Source organism: Macrotis lagotis, chromosome 6 (genome assembly GCF_037893015.1).
Source record: "Macrotis lagotis isolate mMagLag1 chromosome 6, bilby.v1.9.chrom.fasta, whole genome shotgun sequence".
NCBI classification, from domain to species: Eukaryota; Metazoa; Chordata; class Mammalia; order Peramelemorphia; family Peramelidae; genus Macrotis; species Macrotis lagotis.
Genome location: NC_133663.1, coordinates 29,046,925 through 29,066,770, shown reverse-complemented (window position 1 = coordinate 29,066,770; position 19,846 = coordinate 29,046,925). Strand labels below are relative to the sequence as shown.

The following is a 19,846-nucleotide window of genomic DNA, read 5'->3' as shown; positions in this document are numbered from 1 at the left end:
GAGTGTGTGAAATAGAATATCAATTTGCTGTTTTGTGAAGGACATATTAGAGCTTGGAGATCTAGTGTTATGCTAACCAACTAGTAAGCTATCATAAGAGTCCAGGTAAGAGATGACAAGAACTTCTGTCTAAGAATAAAATACATGCTGGAGAAGGAGACTGAGGTTTTGTCACAAATTCTATCTCCTAAGTTTCTTCATCAAAGATTCGAATGTACATGGAGGAAAGGAAAGAAATAACAATTATCAGGCACCACTGCGTGCTGGTACTCTACAAATAAGATCTCATTTGATCCTTACTTCAGTCCTGAGGAGATGCTATTGCAATTTCCACTTTACGGTTGAGGAAACTGAACCAGACACAAATTAAATGAATTCTTTTTTCGGTTTGGTTTTTGTTTATGGGTTTTACAAAGTGAATTGTCCAAGGTCCCACAGCTAGGATTAGGGTTATTCGGTGTCTGGGGTTGGATTTGAACTTGGGTCCTCCTAACTTCACTGTGCCACTTAGCTGACCCAATTAAATGTATTCTTTAGAGTAACAGAACTTATATACTGAGGCCGTATTGGAACACAGGGCTTCCAGATTGTAGGCCCAGTGTTCTATCCACCATATCACCCTTTCTAGATCACTCTGAGCTAAGTCACAAAAGACAAGGGTGACCGATCGCTGAAAAAAGGGAAAGAATTCATTACACATTTTAATGAGTTTGAGATACATTATTTGTTTCAGGTGGTATAGGATACGAAGAGGAGTGAGTACTTAGCACTCATCTATCTGAGTAAATGAACAACACAGAAGGAAAGATTAATTTCCAATCTGTCCCAAAGAGAAACAAGCACAACACCGACATTGGGCCATCAGTCAAAAAGTGCTGATGGTACAAGAAGGAGATGTACAGGGGAGGGGGGTGGGTGGAGGGTTTTCTGGATGATTCACTGCATTGTATTTTGTGCTTTGCCAATCATCTAATTCAGGGCTCTGGAATTGTGCTCTAAGAATAATTAAGGATTACTGTGGGCAGCTAAGCAGCCATATTTACCAACACACAAGGAGAATTTTAAGCCCAGTTATGATTGGCAGAAACCTATGAGGGAGAAAAACAAATAAAATAGGAGGCTTTTCAGAGCCTTCAGAATGAAAAGGGCAAGTTCCTGGCATCATTAGTTATATTAGCGGAGGCACAGAGCCCATGAACAGTTTCTGACTTCACTGAGTCTGCAGTTAGATCCAGGCCAGAGGGTGGAGAGGGATAGCTGCCCATGCCAAGTCCCATTCAAAACTTTCATGCCTTTATAGCTACAGTAAAGCAGCAGGTTGGCGATGGGCACCAGTGGCATCCAGCCAAAGAGAAAATGTGGTTTAGAGGAGACAGGTCTGGTGTCAGAGTCAAGAAGTTGTTTTTGTTCAGTTGCATCCAAATCTTCATGAGCCCATTTGGGGTTTTCTTGGCAAAGATAATACTGGAGTGGCTTGCCATGGCCTTCTCCAGTTCATTTTATAGATGAAGAACTGAGGCAAACAAGGTTAAGTGACTTTCCCAGAGTCATACAGTAATAAGTGCCTGAGGCTGGATTTGAACTTAGTTCTTGAGTCCAGGCTGGAATCTCTATTCACTGTGCAATCTAGCTGTCCCTAGATCCAGGAAGTCCTCAGTTCAAATTCTGACAATAAAACACACTGGCAGTATGATCCTGGGCAAGGCACTTAACCTCTTTGTTTTTGACAGTTAAAAAAAAGTACTTTTTCCTGTTAAACCCAAATATGTATTCTCCCCTTGTCCCTGTAACTTCTGCCCTTTGATCTCAGTTTGCTCTCTCTCTCTCTCACATTTAAATATTTTATTTATTTGCTAATCCATTTATATTTTAACCTCTTATTTTTAAGGTAACTCTCCATAACTAGGTGGTAGATATGACCTACAGCTGTAAAGGGAGTTTCCCCACTCAAAGTTCTCCATGCCAATTAAGTAGTGGGTTGGTCCAAAAAACAGTCAAAGAAAATGAATGATGGAAATCCTGAGAATGGACAGAACAAGAAGCTTTCTTCACTTTGGTAATGATTTGTCACTATTTTACAGACTCACATTTTATAGATTATAGATTTTTTTGGCTCCCTGGAAAGGTGGGGGCTGAGAAATGCATCTAAACCCAAAATCCTTTATTTGTACTGGGTGGCCTCTGGTTTGAGGGTTTCATCACACTCAAGTTTTCGTCCAATTGTCAAGTCCACACTGGCCTAGCATTTCTTAAGTGATTGTGGTATGCCAGGCATTAGGCTTGAGAATATTCCAAAAGGTAAAGAAAAATTTCTCGCCATGACAATAGGTAGCTCAATCAATCAGCTGATCACAAAACATTTGGTGCTTACTATTTTCTCTAGTGTCTGTGCTAAGTACTAGGGGCACTAATAAAAATTAATAAGACAGTTCCTATTATTGAGGAACTTTATTTTCTTATTCTTCTTCCTAAACATATTTATTTTGCTTTTAATTTGTGAATAATAAAAGCATTTTTATAACAGTATATGGAAAAGATGATTGCACATGAAACTGTAAATCTATTATGGACAACTTGCTTTTCCTTTAAAACATATAATAACGTTATCATGTAAATTGCTTCCCTTTGTTCTCCCTTCCCCCACCCGAGAGAGATGGCAACCATTAGACACAAATAAGTGTAGAATCAAGTCAATGGGTCTTTATTGACTACATACTGAGTGTCAGAGCGATAATCTCAAGGAATCTCTAACATATGAGAAGAACAGGAAAGACTTCTTGCAGAAGGTAGGATTGAAGATGAGGCTGAAAGGTTGCCAGGGAAATTAAGGTGCTAGGTGAGGAGCAAAGGATTCCAGTCATGTTGGACAGACTGGGCAAAAGTAGAGAGATGGGAGAGATTGCTGTTTTCATGGAAGTCAGTGCAGATGGATCACAGAGCATGTGGAACGAGGCAAAGTATAATCCTTGGAAAATTGGAATGCATCAGTCAATAAAATATTGTACATACCATCCTAAAGGTAATAGAGGGAATTGGAATTTATCAATGGGTATGTGTGTGCAATGATCAAACTTGAAACTCTAAAAAATATAACTTTGGAATTTTATTGGAGGATGAATTAGAATTTGGAAGAGATTGAGGCATGGACATCAATTTGAGATCTATTGCAATAGCCCAAATGAGAGTTGTTGAGGACCTGAACTAGGATGGTAGTTGTAGGGGGAGAGAAGAAAGGGATGTAAAGGAAATTATGAAAATAGAAATGATATAACTTGGCAAAAAGACTGGGTAGATTATGGTGAGTGAGAGTGAGAAGTCAAATATGACATTGAAGTTGTAAGCTTGAGTGCCTGGAAGGCTGATGGAAGCCCTGAAAGTCGTAAGGACATTCGGAAGGGGGAAGGACTTTGGGGAAAGGAGGAAGGTAATGAGTAGTGTTTTAGATGTGCTGAATAGAGTATTATCATTTCCAGTTTTCCACAAGGTTATTTTATGGCGTGGAAGTCTATTTCAGGGAAGAGTAGGACTAGAAATATAGGTCTAGGAATCATACATGGAGAGGGTAACTGAAGCAATGGGAGCTCATTGATCCTCAGATGAAATGATGTAGAAATAAAAGAGTAGAAGACCCAGTAGAACTCCTTGGGGTTCTTGGAGAACATCTCTGACTAGTGCACTTAATATGGGTAAAGGGCCAGCAAGGGAGATGGAGAAAGAGTAGACCATGTGAGGGGAGTGTCAGGAAAACCTTAAGATTAGAGATGATGCATAAAGAGTTGATATACTTAATAATAATAATAGTTATTATTATTATTAACATAGTTGCCCCACTGATTGACAGTGCCAAAAGCTGCAGGAAGGTCAAGGAAGAAAAAGGTATTAAATCTGGAAATTAAGAGATTGCTGGTAACTTTAGAAAGAGCAGTTTCCAATGAAGATGAAATCAAAAGAAAGATTGCAAAAGGTTTAGAAAAGACTCAGAGTCAAGAAGGTAATAGTTTATAGGGCTTTCTCAATGAGTTTAACAGAAAAGAGGAGGAAAGAGATAAGATGATAGCTGCAGGGCTAGTGGGGTTAAGTGAGAGTTTTTTGAGGGCAGTGGAGATTTTAGGCAAGAAGGAAGGGGTGTGTATGTGTGGAGAGACAGATGCTGGAGAGATGATAGCCTGGGTAGGGGTGGGGCTAATCTTCAGTAGAAGGCAGAATGTTATAGTATTTGGGGTACATTTAAAGGGGCTGGCTTTGGCAAAATGGCCAAGACCAGAATAAATGAGATAATGACTAATTACTTAAGAGGATTATGAGATAAATAGTTGGAGAAAAGACAACATTTAGTCAATGGTTTCAAATTATTTTTCAATTGAAGTATACAATGAAGTCCTCATATAAGGTGGAGGTGGAATTAGGAGTGAGTACTTTGAGAAGCTGAAGAAAGATAAAATGGTCAGGAAGGTTTCTGTGGAGACTGGGAAAATGAATCCCTTAAGGATGTATGGGATAATTCCCTTGATGTAGTCATGAGCCAGTTGAAACAAAATCACCTGCATTTGCACTGGACCCAATTAGCATGGTTTTGTCATTTCTTGCAGCTCACTTCAGTATATAAGTTAACAGGGAAGATGATGTAAATAATCAAGGATTGAGAAGTAGAGAGAAATAATCAGGGATAGGATATGGTGTTAGGTATTCAAGAGAAGAGTGTAGCGTTGAATTAGTTCAACAAAGGATTGAATTAATTCACCAAATGATTGAAAGGAAGAGTCAGTGCAAGGGAGATGACCTGTGAAAGAACTGGAGAGAAAGACATTGAGTGATAATGAGAGATAATGTACAGATTGCAAGATATATAGAAATATAAAAAAATTTCATTAGACAATGGATTCTTGAAATGCATCAATATAAAATGGAACGTTTGTGCAGGTGTGGGATGAGCATATATGTACTGGGGAGAGAAATGAATAGAATAGAGAGCTAAGAATTGTTGAGGAAACATCCAAAGGCATATTGTAGACCCCTAGTCTGAGGAGGCAAGTTACCACGTAGAAAGGAACTAATTGAGGAAGGATGGAGCATGTCACAGGTATTGATGGACCCCCAATCTGTGTTGAGTGATAAATTTAGATAACATGAATCTCAAAGGAGGGAATGCTATTGACAGAGGATGGTAGAAGCAAAGTCTATTAGTAGCAAGGAAATGCAAGTAATATTTCAGGTGCTTCATAAGACCAAAAGGAGGGAAATAAGAGAAAGTACAGTCATTACTGTAAAGGGTAGTAAGGGAACCTGTGCCATCAAGGGTGAACTAGGTATCAGCAATTACCGGAAAATGAAAGGAATTAAAAATGAAGAGCTTTAAGGTAAAATTAAGTATGTTAATTATTAAGCAGGGAGTGCAGAAGGCAAAATGGAAGGGTCAGCAGGGCTATAGTGTAACATTGTGAGGTAGCGTTAAGTTGGATAGGTGATAGTGAGGAGGCAGTTGGACACAGGGTGAGAGGTTTTGGATATTAAAAGTTAGCAATTCAGAATCACTAGGGTGGGGAGACTACAATGTCTTGGAAGAATGTGAATAATTGATAAGGGAGTCCCAATAGGATATCAGTCTTTGAAGAGAAATCAGTACAGAGAAGTGTATGATTGTATTGCTTTATCCCTTGAGTTCCCACTTCCTAGCAGGTGTTTATATTCCTAAGAGGCCTCAGGTAACGTTTTTCTTCAGAATAGTCTGGGATAAGAGGAAGGAAGTATGGAAACCTGGAAGATGGCCTTAATTTCAGGCCAGAGCTTTCAAAGACCCACATTTAAGACTATTTTGAAGACATCATCTTATTAGTAAAGAAATTTCTTTGACCATTGAAGATCAGCACATCTTCTGTAACTTGTGGTCTCAGGGAAGGCATCACTCTCCTTGGGACACCTCAAGGTTAAATGACTTGCTCAAGGTCTTATGTAGCTAGTAAACATATGATAAAAATTTGGACTTAGTTCTTCCTTGTTGTAAGTACAGGCTAATTTGAATATTAGTTAAGGAAAAAAAATATAATTAGTGAGATGGATCTGGCTTCAAAGCCAAATGTGCCAAACTGACAGCTTTGGATTTCTTGTACCAAAGCTTCCATCCATTCATGTGGCTAATCGAACCACGAATGCATGTGTCATATATATGCATATATACATGCATACGAGTACACATTCCTATTTGAAAATGTGAATTTGTATAATAGCTTTTTGAAAGGCCTGTCACTGCTCACTGTCTCCACTCGGTTGTTCCTCTCAGTGGGAGCTGACATTTTGCTGATACTTCATCAGACTGGACTGCCTGCTGGGAACCAGATTGGTAAGGGGAATGTGTCTCTCCGCTGGAGTGAATGGGAGATGTATTATTTAAATACAATTTATCTTACAGCAACTTAGAAAATCAGATTTCCCATTCGGGCCGGTATGGAGATGAATTTTCCTCCATCTCACTTCCTGTACACTATTGAGGCTAGGGCGTCGGAACCTGATTAGACTCTTAATTGTCGTTCTGCAAGTTTTTGACACGCATTCTTTTTTTGCCCCATTTTAGATAAGAGCCCTGCTTTTATAGAAGAGAGTGACAATGGAGGAAGAGCCAAGCTTCAGGCATCAGGGAAGAGATGAGAATCAAACTAGGGGCTGTTCTGTAGAATTGTGCTGCACATTGCCAACAGCCTTTCTTCAAGGTGAATATTTCAGAAAGAGGCAGATGGTCCAAATAGATTGGACTCATTACCTCAGTCACACTCATTTTGGAAGGATGCATTTAGAGCATGTCTATAGATACAAATGGTTTGCCCACTTAAAAAAATGGCTTGGGCTTGAGCGATGACCCCATTCCTACAATTTATTTCAATGAAAAATCAGCATAGCTGATTATTTGATTGAACTGTCTGTTCAATTAAATCAAAATGTTCAAGCTGGTTATGCGTTTATAACCAAACTTAGTAAAAGACAAAGGGCATAAAAGTCTTCCTTTCAAATCATTATTTATGCCCCAGAACAAATAGTATCATACAGTGAATATACTCGTTGATCTGACTCGAGAAGATCTGGGTTCAAATAAAATAATTTCTCCTTTTTCACCTTGGCATTAACCTCGCAACTGGTTTGCTCAAATATCTCTAATGTATGGCTTCTCCGTTTTTTTTAAGTAAATAAGGTCATGTATTTGAAGCACATTTTAAAATCAAAAGCTTTCATGTAAAATGCCTTTTGTCATCATCATCTCATCAATATCATTTTAGATTCATGTAATCCTTTGGGGCTGATTATAAATTTCTATAAACAGGACTATAATTCTATAAATGTGATCCATACTGTCTCTGTAACTATTATGTCTTCAAGAAGATATCCAAAGGAGGTGATACAACAAACTTCTTGTTTGTCTGCTCAAGGACCAGATGACAGACATATTTCTGGATTGCAACATGTGTTAGTGTAAAATGGATTTCTTCTTCCTGATGCTATAGAGCTTTAAACAATTTCCAAAGTGGAAGAGGACTCGGAATGTTATATAAAGTTCAAAGATTTCAACATTCTTACCTTCTGAAATAGAAGTCAGATGTAGATAGCATTGTGGTCATCCTTTAGAATGTAACTACTTGAAAGAAGAACATGTTTTATTTTAAAATTCATCTATCTGACTATCTATCTATATGTCTGTGTGTCTATCTGTTGAGCTATCTATCCAGCTATCTATCCTACCTGTTCACTTATTTTTTCATCTATTTCATCATCTACCTTTGAATTCTCCTGTATCAATTTTTTCCTTCAAAAATTATTTTTTATCTATCTAATCTGTCATCTATCTATAGTTAATCAAATTTTTGGTAACAGAGTTTGGGTAAGTTGCCTGGGAGAGATGGAGAGGTTAAGTGATGTTTTAGGATCACACTGTTGGAATTAATCAACATTGGACTGAACCTCCTGGTCCTTGTGGCCATTTTTCTGACTATGCCTTTGTTTTTTCTATTTTGTACAAGAGAGCACTTAAGAAATGCTTATGGAATTGGATAGGGTCTATTTTAATCCTTTCATTGTTTAGTGAAGAAAAGGGAGTCCTAGAGATAAGGAATGATTTGCTCAAAGTTACATAAAAGCAGGACCAAGATTCCAAACCTAATCTCGGGACTCCTAGACCATGTTCTTTCTACTAGGACATCATTTATGAGTGTTTTAGCTCATTAAAAACCACTATGAGGGAACTGGGGAAAACCCAGACTAGGAGGACCAGAAAGATGCTGGCCTGGAATCAGAGCGACTTGAGTTCAAATCCCTCCTCAGATACTGATTAGCTACATGACTCTGGGCAAGGCATTTAGCCTGTGACTCAGTTTTCTCACCTGTTGAATGTGAAGAAAAACAACATCTACACTGCAGGTTGTGAGAAAGATGAAAATTATTTGTAAAGTGCTTAGGATAGGGTCCCACGAAACCTGGGCTACATACGTACATATATATTATATATATATATATATATATATATATATATATATATATATATATACTATATATGTGTGTGTATGTGTGTATGGTATATATGTATATGTATATAGTATATATGTGTATGTATGGATTCTTATTCCCTTTGCTTTCCCAGTATCATTAGAAAATAGGATCTTTGTAAAACAGTTATGAGAATGGGCTTTTTAAAATGAAAATTTAGAAGTGACTTATTTATTATTTTTAAGGGAATTATTTCTATTTTATTTATCTATTTTCCTTCCTTCCTTCTTTCTTTCTTTTCTCTCCCCTCCTCCTTTCCACCCTTTCATTCTCCTCCCTTCCTCTCTCCTTCCCTTCCTTTCCCTTTCTTCTCTCCCTCTTTTTCCTCCTTCCATTCCTCCTTCCATTTCTACTTCCTTCCTTCCTCCCTCCATCCCTTCCTTCCTTCATCTCTTCCTCCCTCCCTCCTTCCCTCCTTCCCTCCTTCCTTCCTTCCTTCCTTCCTTCCTTCCTTCCTTCCTTCCTTCCTTCCTTCCTTCTTCCCTCCCCCCTCCCTCTCTCCTTCCTTCCTTCCTTCCTTCCCTCCTTCCTTCCTTCCTTCCTTCCTTCCTTCCTTCCTTCCTTCCTTCCATGTTTCCTTCCATCATTCCATTGTTCTTTCCTTTGCAATGAGCCTATGATTTATTGGTATAAGAATTTCCCGATATGAGATTTAGTCCTAAAAAGTTGCCTAGAATGATGAGAGGGAAGGGACAAGCTTATTTTCAAACAATTTGTATGAGCCAGAAGAAGTTGTGCCCAGGTCTTCTCAGCCCAGTGACTGACTCTCTATCCATTCTGTCATTTCTTCCTTTCCAGTTTTCTAAGGCCCAGAATACTAAACTAGAGGAACTAGGCATCTGTCTAATTGTAGACATTTCTTATTGTTGTATTATTTTCAAGGATATTGCCAAAGGCACGCTGGGCCAATGGAAAGCTCAAGTATTTAGAGACATCTAATTTTACCCTTAGTCCCCTCTCCAAAGGATCACTGATAACCCCATGGATTTCCCTGTCTGAGAGGGCTGTCCCCCATTTTTCCCCTTTCCCAAATCTTCCTCTTTCTATCTTTGGAACACTAGTGTTTATGTAAAAGCCGATATCTTCAGGAGCAGCCTTTCATCTGTTCTCTATGCTAAAACATATTATCCCTTATAACCCATCAGTTTTTTTTACAGTTCATTATGCAACATAACTAGGTTTTTAAATTATGTAAGCACCATAACAGGATGTTTAGAAAAATGCTATGTGCTATCACCAAACAGAGGCCTCTTTTAAAATGCTGCGCATATTCTTGGTGAGTTATGTGTGATGTATTTTAAATGAGTCTGATAGTTTAGACTCATTCATTCTTCTAAGTATCACATTATGGTGATTACAGAACTTGTGTGTGTGTCTGTGTGTATGTGTGTGTGTATGTGTGTGTTTGTGTATATGTCTATAAATGCAGATAAAAAAGACATAATGTGAATTTTTAAAAGATCGGTTTTTCACACCAGAGTTGGATCTGGGGATCCTAAAATCTCTTTCTGGCTCTGTAGGTGTAGAAAGAGATTTGTAAAGGGGTTACAGTTTTGTTATAAATTATGATCCTATTGGCCATTCCCACTTCACTTTTAGGACAGTTGTAAAGTATTGGAGTAATGAATAAGCATGTTGAATTGGAGTCTGGGAAATCGGAGTTGAATCACATATCAAAAACAAACTATATTAACTCTGAGCACAATTAACCTTTAAGCTAGCACTTCTCTTAGTCTCAGCTTCCTCTTCTGTAAAATGGGAATATTATTAATAGCATTTACCTCTCATGGTTGTTTCAAAGGTCAAATGAAATAATTTGTGCAAAGCATTTGGCAATCTTTAAAAGCATTTTAAATTATGAACAATTATTACTAAATTTCTGTATGACCTGAGAATGGGAAATGATTTAAAACCTCATTTTTTTACTATTTGAAAAATTAGTAGGACCTGTATTCTTCTTAATAATGCCATCGACAAAATGTTTGCTTTATACCACTCTTAGAACATGGTTAATATATGATTTACCCAAAAGTTCAGTCTATTTAATATTTTTCCCATAAAGCTAAGGGACCAGCCCTTGGAAATATATGTTCAGTGTTGAAAGCTAGCTCAAATACCTTTGACACATGTAAATTTATACCTTTAAGTTTCTCTTAAAAGATGAGTTTGAAAAACCAAGCAAAGTTGAAAAATATCAGGGCTGGTTAATTATAGGTCTGGACAACTTTTACTCTGTTCTAAGTGCTTGTCAACAGGACCAGAATGACAGATACAAACTCAAATTATTCAGGCACCTACGGAAAAAAAAAACCATATGGTTGAGCATTTATTAAGTAACCTATCAATCCAAGTTGAGTTCTAACCTTGGGGCAAACACTGTACCCTTTCAAATATGATTAGATCACTAGTAAAGTGTTCCATTACCATTTATGTAGGTGGAGTGTGTGCGTGTGTGTGTGTGTGTGTGTGTGTGTGTGTGTGTGTGTTTCATGTTACTTGATCACACAAAACTCAACTCAGAGTTTTATCTGTGAACAATGACCAAAGATTTGTCACCTTCATTAGTCAGGTTTTCTGGCCAGTTAAGTTCCTTAAGGAGTGGGATTATAGGATATCAGTCTTCATATACCCAAAATGACATTTGTTATGCTTTCCCTCAAGCCCATTCTTTTTTCAAATTTTCCCATTTTTGGTGAGGATGCCACTATTTTATCAGTCTTCTAGGTTTATTTGCAGTTTTCTTTAATTGACAAGATTTCACAATCTTGTCAATCCTACCTTCATAACATCTTTCTCTACATTCACAGAGCCTCTAGCTTACTTCAGGCCAATATTACCTCTAATTTAGGCTATTGCAATAGCTTTCTAATTGGTTATCCTGTTTCCCATCTGTCCCTACATTTTCCAATCTATCTTCACAGCTAGGAAATTGTTAATCCTAAAATGTAAAAGTTAATCAAGTCACCTGTCTATTCAAAAAATCATCTATCGCTCTATTAGCAACAGGATGAAATCCAGTTTGGCTTGCAAAACCCCCTTACAATCTGGCTCCCATCTCCTCTTGCTGTGCATTTCACATTACTGACTATCTCTCATTGCTTATTCCACTCAAACTGACCTGCTAGTTCTATGTATGTACAAACATAGCTCACCTGCTATGTCATCATAAAAGAAGATATTTAAATCCCTTTGGTTTCTGTTTCTTCATCAGGAAAAAGTGGGGATTATACTATCTACCTCATGGAGATGAGGAACACATTAGATCATGTCTGTAAGAAATTCTGCAAGCCTTAAAACACTAATGAAAATCTTCTTTTGTTCTTCCTTTTATTCCTCTTATCTTTACTCCTTTTCCTTTTTCTTCTTTCCCTTTAGCTTCAGCTTTTCATATACATAATCATCATCTTGATCTCCCACCTCCACAAATCTGCATAGTGCTGTATGCATGTTTAAAATGTATTCTTTCTCTAAGAAAGCTTTCTTTTCTGCTTTGTCTAATCCAACATACTTTTCAAAGTCCATCTCAGATTCTACCTCCTACTAAAGAACTTTCCTGATTTTTACTCACCTTTCCAATTATTAACATGATTTTGCTTGAAGTTTTTTGATGTGATTTTAAATATCCTATTTCCTTAACTGTAAAGATGTTTATAGATATGTTTTCCCAAAGAATGTAAGTTCCTTGAAGCCAGAGTCCTTGTCATTTTTGTCATATCCAAAATTCAATCAATATTTGTTCAATTAAACAGAATTATCTCAACTTTGCAATTTCTATTACCCCTCTCTCCTTTAGTACCTGACTCCCAAGACTATGCTTTGTCCATAGGAGACACATGGCAAATATATGTACCAAATTATTATCAGCTCATTGTTCTAGAGTTTGGAGGTATCTTAGAGTTCATTTAATTTTAGTTTCTGTTTAGTCATTCAGTTAGGTTTAACTCTTTGTGACATAAGATGTCAATGCTGTCCATGAGATTTTCTTAGTGAAAATACTGGTTTGCTATTTTAATCTCCATTGGATGAAGGCAGATAGAAGTAGAATGACCAGAGTCCTATAGCTAGTAAATGACTAGGGCTATATATGAACTCAGGTCTTCCTGACTTCAGATATAGCACACTATCCACTGAGACACCTAACTCTCTTCTTGCTACCCCTACCTATTTTATAGATGAGAAAATTGAGACAAATTAAGCAAATTATCCAAGGTCAGAAGCAACTTTTGAACCCAAAGCTTTTAAATCTAGATACAAGGGCCTTTTTACTTTACTATGATTTTAGTTTTATTTGAATGAAACCATTAATTGGTTGTGATTTCTCTGAGACAACTCCATCTTCATAATCAAACTCTCTCTACCATATCTTATTATCTTGAATATTGCTGTAGTTGAGTGATTTACCCAGCAAGCCTACCTGAGTAACAAAATACCAACAACAACAAACTAAAAAAACCCTTCAGAATCTGATGAACACTTTATAAAAAAATCTCTTTTGTATCTTTTTCCCTTAACCCTAATTCCTCAAACCAAAAAAATGACGAATCTGTATACATGTTTATCAAAAATATCTATGTACAATGTTACCCTGACTATTTGCTGCTGAGGGGAGTGGGGGGGTGGGAAGGGAGGGTGGAAGGAAATATTGCAACTTAAAAATATACCTGTGCATATGGATGAATGTTGAAAAAGCTTTCATAATATGTATTTGGAAAAATATCAATTAAAAATGTCTACTTGGGGAAAAAAGGAAGAAGGACTCAAACCTAGGTCTTTCTTGATTAAAGGCCCAGCTTTCTGATTATTAGGTCATGCTGTCTAATCACTAATTGGAAGAGGGGTGAGCTGTTAGATATGTCTCTATTACATGTCATAAGGTTCCCTGTGATCCCCATGATTCACAGTGAAACTAAAGCCTCTTCAGCAATAGATAGTGCCCAACTAGGCATTCCATTGACTTATTAGGTTGTCCACCAGGAAAGAAGATGGGAGTATTATATTTTCTCTTTTCTAGGAAACTTCTTTGTTTAGTTCATTACTTTTTATTAGTCTGACATCTTTCTTTTCTGAAAAGAACAATAAATTCAGCTAGAAAATTCTTTCATGTGTCTCTCACTATAACTTAATTGGTATATCCTCCTATAGCAGCAACTCGTAAAGCAGCTAAAGTTTCTTTTTTTTGTAATAAATTATTAGGCTGATGTCTTTTTTGACTTTCTTTTGTGGGTCTGTTCATTTTGATGACTTAGGTAGTCAACAGGATTTTTCAGGGTATTCTGAAAGACAGTCACAAATTCCATCTCTTTGTTTCACTGACCTCCATTTTCAAAGTGTCCACAGGAGAGTTTGTACTGAGCTCCCCAGAGGCCTTTGGGATCAGTCTTATGAAATAAAAATGAAAGGTAAAAGGAAGAGAAATTTGTGTTATAATCTCAAGATAAGCATAGATTTCTGTTATGATTTGAGAGAGTTAGAAGATATGATATGCACTACATATATACACATATAGAAACAAGTAAAATCATAAATGGTAATAGGTATACATGTTTATATAGCATCATAAATACATGAGTATTTCAGCATGTTGAAATCTGTGGAGGGAAGAAAAAAACATCCTTGCACTCTCTAAGGATTTCTAGCTTTTTCCTTCCAAATTCCCTGTAGAAATCAACATGCTACTATATCTTGTCACTTTGGAAAAACAGATACAGAAACTGATATTTTAGCTGAAAATACTTTTTTTTTTATCAAAAAAGTGATTTCTTAAGACTACCAATGGGAACAATTTTGATAGCTATCTTAGGAAGGACTTGAATAGAATGAGAAGTTAAAACAGAATCTAATTTGGGATGAAAACTTAAGAAATATCATCTGGGAAGCAGTCCCAGGATGGTGGGGCTATGACTTGGATCTTTTGAGACTTCAGGCAGTCCTCAGACCCTACTGATGGCCACCATAGAATGGGATATATGATAGGCTCATTGAATATCAGTACCTTGGACAGAGAACATTTGGGGCTGCTATACAGGATGGTTCTTTCTAATATGAGTGAACAAATGATGGAAGAGATAAAAGGGAACTCAGACACCAACTTGTTCCGACTCCCCATAAATTTACATATAAGGAAACTGAGATCAATGTTGCTATTGTTGTTTTTTTAACATCAAAATATTCCCCTGAATTAGAATCCCAATGAAAGCCATTCCTAAGCAGAAAAAGATGGCAGTAAGGGGGCTTCAAGTTGACAAAATCCTTTGGTGATGGGCCTTAAGCATTATAGAGTTCTGAATAAATAGAACTGTGCTATGGCTATTCAGAATCTCTCCAAAACTTACCTGACTTTTAGGAAAAGGACCCCCAAATCTGCCTAAGAAATGCACAGAACTCTCAAGCTAAAGTCCACCATCATCTAAGAGAAATCCAACTTTGCGGTCCTGATGTTGTCATTGGACTGTCCCTGTAGCACAAGGTGCCCGTTTGCAGTCACAGCTTTGATTACAGTCAGCCCAAAATATCCTAGGCTACATGCTGTAGAAAACAAGGCCAGACCATTGATTGTTTTTTGTCATCTAATAGATTGGTGGAGGGAACAAGATATTCTGCTGTTCAAAGTAATTTGTAACAGTGCTTACCAAACTGAGTGGTGCTGATGGAAAGCTCTGTTTCATTAGTGTCCCTGAAACAATTTGAGATCTTTAATTAACAATACATGAGAGGGAGAGACATTGGTTCCCACCTTCAGAATTTTAGAGGGATCTTTGGAGCTCAGAACAATAGGGTTATTTAGTATTTAAAAAATACATATAACCCCCAAGAAAACAACAAAACCTGGTTTACATCAGGTAAAAACTCCTCCATAGCCTCTTTCTCCTTGATTTCAACTGCCAATCATGACTAACTCATTCACTATTGCCAGTTTTATTCATAATTTCATTTTGTGGTTAGACAAAAACATCAGAATTGGGCAAAGTTATCTGATTGAAAAATAATATGTTTTCCAGAGATTACGGTGACCTCTCTACTTGGCTGATTTACATAGACCTTCGACATCTTTTCCATCACAGTGGGAATAGTAGAGGTAGCTCCAAGTCTTGTTTATTCAGCAGCTATTTTAAGGAAATGTTATCAGAATAAATTATATTTACCTAGGGGTATGGTTTCCACCTCCCATTCCTTTTCTTCCAAAGTATGATTTCACCACTGGGAAAACACTCTGATTCCTGGGAACCAATTCTGAGCATTAGAAGGTTAAGTCATTGGTCCAGGGTCTAACAGCAAACTGTTAGAACTTCTTTTTTTCTCATTTCTCTTTCCTGACCTTGCTTTCCTTGTCTCCTTGGGGAAAATTACTATTTAAATTTCAGTTATCAAGGAATATCTACATAAATGTGTGTGTTTGTATGCATATATGACATATGTAGTGCATGTTTGTGTGTGTGTATGCATGTATAGGATGTATATAGAAGCACATTGGGGAGGGATTACCTGGGGGTCACTGAGAAATGAATATATATTTGTCCTGGATCATATAACCAGTGTCTTGTTAGAGTTACTACTTTAGGGTCAGGATGGCTCTCTGTACACTAGGCCATATACACTTATACACTGTAAGATTTCTTAGTTAATAGTCATACTTCAAATTTATAGAGCATTTAAGGGGTTGTAAAGCATTTTTAATTCATCATCTCATTTGAGTCTCATACTAATGCTGTGGAATAATGGTTATTATTATCCCCATTTTTATAGAAGAGGAGACTAAAGTTCACTGGGATTAAGTGATTTTTCCCTAGGATTACACAATTGATAGGCTTCAAATAGAATGTGAACCCATTTCTTCTAGGGTTTTACAATTAAGACTCACCTAAATGGCACCTGTCACCATGGAACCCTGGTGGACATTGCTGCTGGCATTCTCCGGTTGTGTGGTCACAGAGCGACTCAGAGCAGTTACATGGAAATTTGCAACCAGGACCATAGAAATTTGGTGGGCATTCTGTGAAATCCAACCGAAGGCTAAATTATTTTAAGAGAGACACAAGTAATATAGAAACATTCAAGACAGCTTTCCGAAATGGCCCCACAGACTATAAATAGGCCTAAAGATAGAAGCATTTCCTACTTCCATTTTGTCTCTGAAAAGAAGTTTCTGGTTATGCCAGGTTTGAAAAATTTGACCCCAATTAATAGGAAAGAATAATAATATAACACTTGACATCCGTATATATTTTCTATGTAATGTACATCACACTGAAATACTCTATAATTATCTTATTTGATGATCCTTACAACATCACTGGGAAGTGGGTTGCTATTATCACCACTGTGCAGGTAAGAAAACTGAGCCAAACAGAGATTAAGTGACTGGTCCAGGGTCACAGGTCTTCTATACTCTAGGGTCAGTGTTCGGAGTACTAAGGTGCCACCTAGCTGAAAAGACAATGAATTAAACCATTTTGGGTACAATTAAAAGAGATTTGGAGATGGAGAACCTGATTTTGAATCTGTAATCTTCTATTTGTTACCCATGTCACCCTGGGCAAGTTATTAAACCTGCCTGAGGCTCAGTTCCTATTTTTTTGAAACAAGAGGGTTGGACTTTGTGACCTCTGAGGTCTAAATCCATGATGCTTTGGCTTTATCAACCACCCTTTTAAGGTTCTTTACATCACAGCTTTATGGAAAAACCTGAGTGGAAGTCTTGCCTCCTACAAATACAGGTTGCTTGACTCTGGACAAGTCATTTGATTTTGTATTATGCCAGATATATTTCTCAAACTCTAAATTGAAAAAAAAGGTCTTAGTCTTTTTGGAAAAGGAAGACATGTTTAACCCCAAATTTCTAAAGCAGGCCAAAGTCAAGTCCTCTGTGTACAAATAGATATCACTCATTCATGAAAAAGACACAAGGGGACATTAGAGATATCTGGGTCAAATCTCCTCATCTTATGGAAGAATGAGATTAAGTAAATGACTTGGCCAGTCAACAAGATCAAACTGAGCTTAGACTCATATTCTTTGACTTTCCAAGATCCAATGCTAAAATCAAACTCTGTTGTCCCAGAGCACTTCTCATGATTACAGATCATGTTTCTATGTACTTTGACCATGAGATATTTATGAAATAAACTCATTCACCAGAAAGAACATTCACCCTGACAAGTTTATTACCCTTATTCTCCTTCTCTTGTAGGAGTCTGTGACTCAGATCCACTGTAATGGATGTTCTTTCCATTAGTTAAATGTTTGTGAAGAGCCTGGATGGTAACCAGCTCAGGGCTCTCTTAACTGCTTAGTTGACAATGGAGTGATTGGTTCACCTTAATCTTCTTAGTGTGACATACCCTGAAATGGGATCTTTCTTGCATTGCTAAAGCTTACCTAACACCAGAGCTGGAGAAGATGAGGGTAATTAGGCAATTGCTCCATGTCCCATTTCTATGTACATAATGAAGGGGACTTACCTCCAGGGACCATGAGTAGCTTAACTAATAAGTGACCATGGGGTGTTTGACAAAATGGAAAACAACATTAATAAAGAGAAGAAAGGAAGTGGTCATCAGATTATACCTTCTTGGCATCTGTTGCCTTGGTAACCAGATTTGCAGGTGCATGAACCATTTTTGGCATTGCATTCCAGGGTATTCTCCTCGATACACTGACATTCAGAAGAGCAGCCAGCTCCATAGGCTCCCTTGGGACAGGCTGCAAGCAGATTGAAGCAAATTGGTCACCTGCAAACTCAGCTTTCCCTAGTTTAAATTGTTAGCACACAGGCATGGTGCTCCACGGGACCTGATTATAGGGGGGAAAAACAAGGGGATCATCCTATCTGCCAAAAACAATAGGGAAAAAATGTCTTTTCAAATAAGGCAATTCATTTTCTTTTTGGCAACCTGATGTGAACACTGAAGCCTGAACTACTTAAAAAGCTTTAGTGCAATTCCTTCCCAGCATGCTCAATGGGTGCCTAGCATTCGAATTCTTTAAGGGCATCATGGGAAAAGCATGGGGCCATATTCATTCCACAGCAGTATGGAGATGATGGACAAGCTTCAGTGGGAAGAGTGGCCATTGTTTGAGTTCCCTTTCATTATATAGTTATCCTAAGTGATTTGACATACTGTGGATCTCAAAAAGGCATTCTTTGGGATAGGAATATTATCTTGGCCACATCTTGGGGAAACTGAGCTTGCATGAGAATCCTAAGTGGGAAGGGTCCCACCTTTGTTTTTGTTAAACACATATTTGGTGCTTTCCCAGAGCAGCTGCTAGCCAAAATTTAGTGTTCTTTCCAAAAGATATTTTGGTATTTTTAATAGATTATGAAAGTTGAATGTACTTTCTCTTCATATAGATAGATGAAGGAGGAAGGAAGATAATCTCAGCAAATGGAGGATCATTCTCACCCTCAAGGGCACCATATAATATATTTTGTGTCCATATGAGTCTTAGCCTATCAAACCAATTTGATAGAAAAGTTGATACAGTCAACACTTCATTATAGTCATTAATTGTAAAGAAACATCAGAAGAGATAACACACACACACACACACACACACACACACACACACACACACACAAACTGTTAAGAGGCTATTGTTACCTCCTCCCCCGCCCCATTCATTCAGGTGGTATTCTTCTCAAACCCACTATCTTCCAGTGGTTTCCCTTCTACTTGTGTCTTCCTTGAATAGCAATTTCTCCCTTTCTGACTATAGTACAAAGTTGATCTCCCAGGTTCACTCTCCCACTTCCTCCATGATGTGGAGGAGTGGTGGAAATCTAGGAAAACAAGGAAAGAAAGTGGCCAATAGGAAAATCAAGTTGTTGTGTTCTGAACAGGGAAAGGGAGAGAGAAGGGTATGGTGGAATAGTATTACCATCCACAATTTTACGCTAACTTTGACAAGTAAAGAAAGAGTTGGGAGTTGACCTTTCTGCTTTGTAACTGAAACATTCAATTTTATATCTTTAAAAGTGGCTGTTTTTTTTTTTATATATGCAACCATTTGGGATAGCTTTAGAATGGGAGAGTAAAGGTTGGAAAGAATTCTTTATCAATGTTTCTAAAAAACCAGACTGAATCATTTCAATTGTATTTTCCTGAGTCCTGAACAAGGTTCATATTCTGAGCCATTAAACAAAGAAAAGAGATTGGCTGGGATCCTGTTATGGAAACTATCTTAAAACTTTTGGTCTTCAAAAGTATTTCATATTTTGTTTTTATTTTTATTTTTTGGATTTTTCAAGGCAATGGGGTTAAGTGGCTTGCCCAAGGCCACACAGCTAGGTAATTATTAAGTGTCTGAAGTTGGATTTGAA

General features: G+C 37.4%; 1 protein-coding gene across 1 annotated transcript in view; it reads right to left on the bottom strand.

The window, feature by feature from the left end:
- The window catches only part of LOC141492103 (uncharacterized), a 280,770-nt gene that overhangs the window by 124,629 nt on the left and 136,295 nt on the right, over positions 1–19,846 (bottom strand). Inside the window, exons 12-13 of the mRNA XM_074192728.1 lie at positions 18,091–18,225; positions 16,385–16,516 (exon numbers count right to left, since the gene is read on the bottom strand). Coding sequence (XP_074048829.1) covers positions 16,385–16,516; positions 18,091–18,225 — 267 coding nt within the window. The remainder of the gene's footprint in view (positions 1–16,384; positions 16,517–18,090; positions 18,226–19,846) is intronic.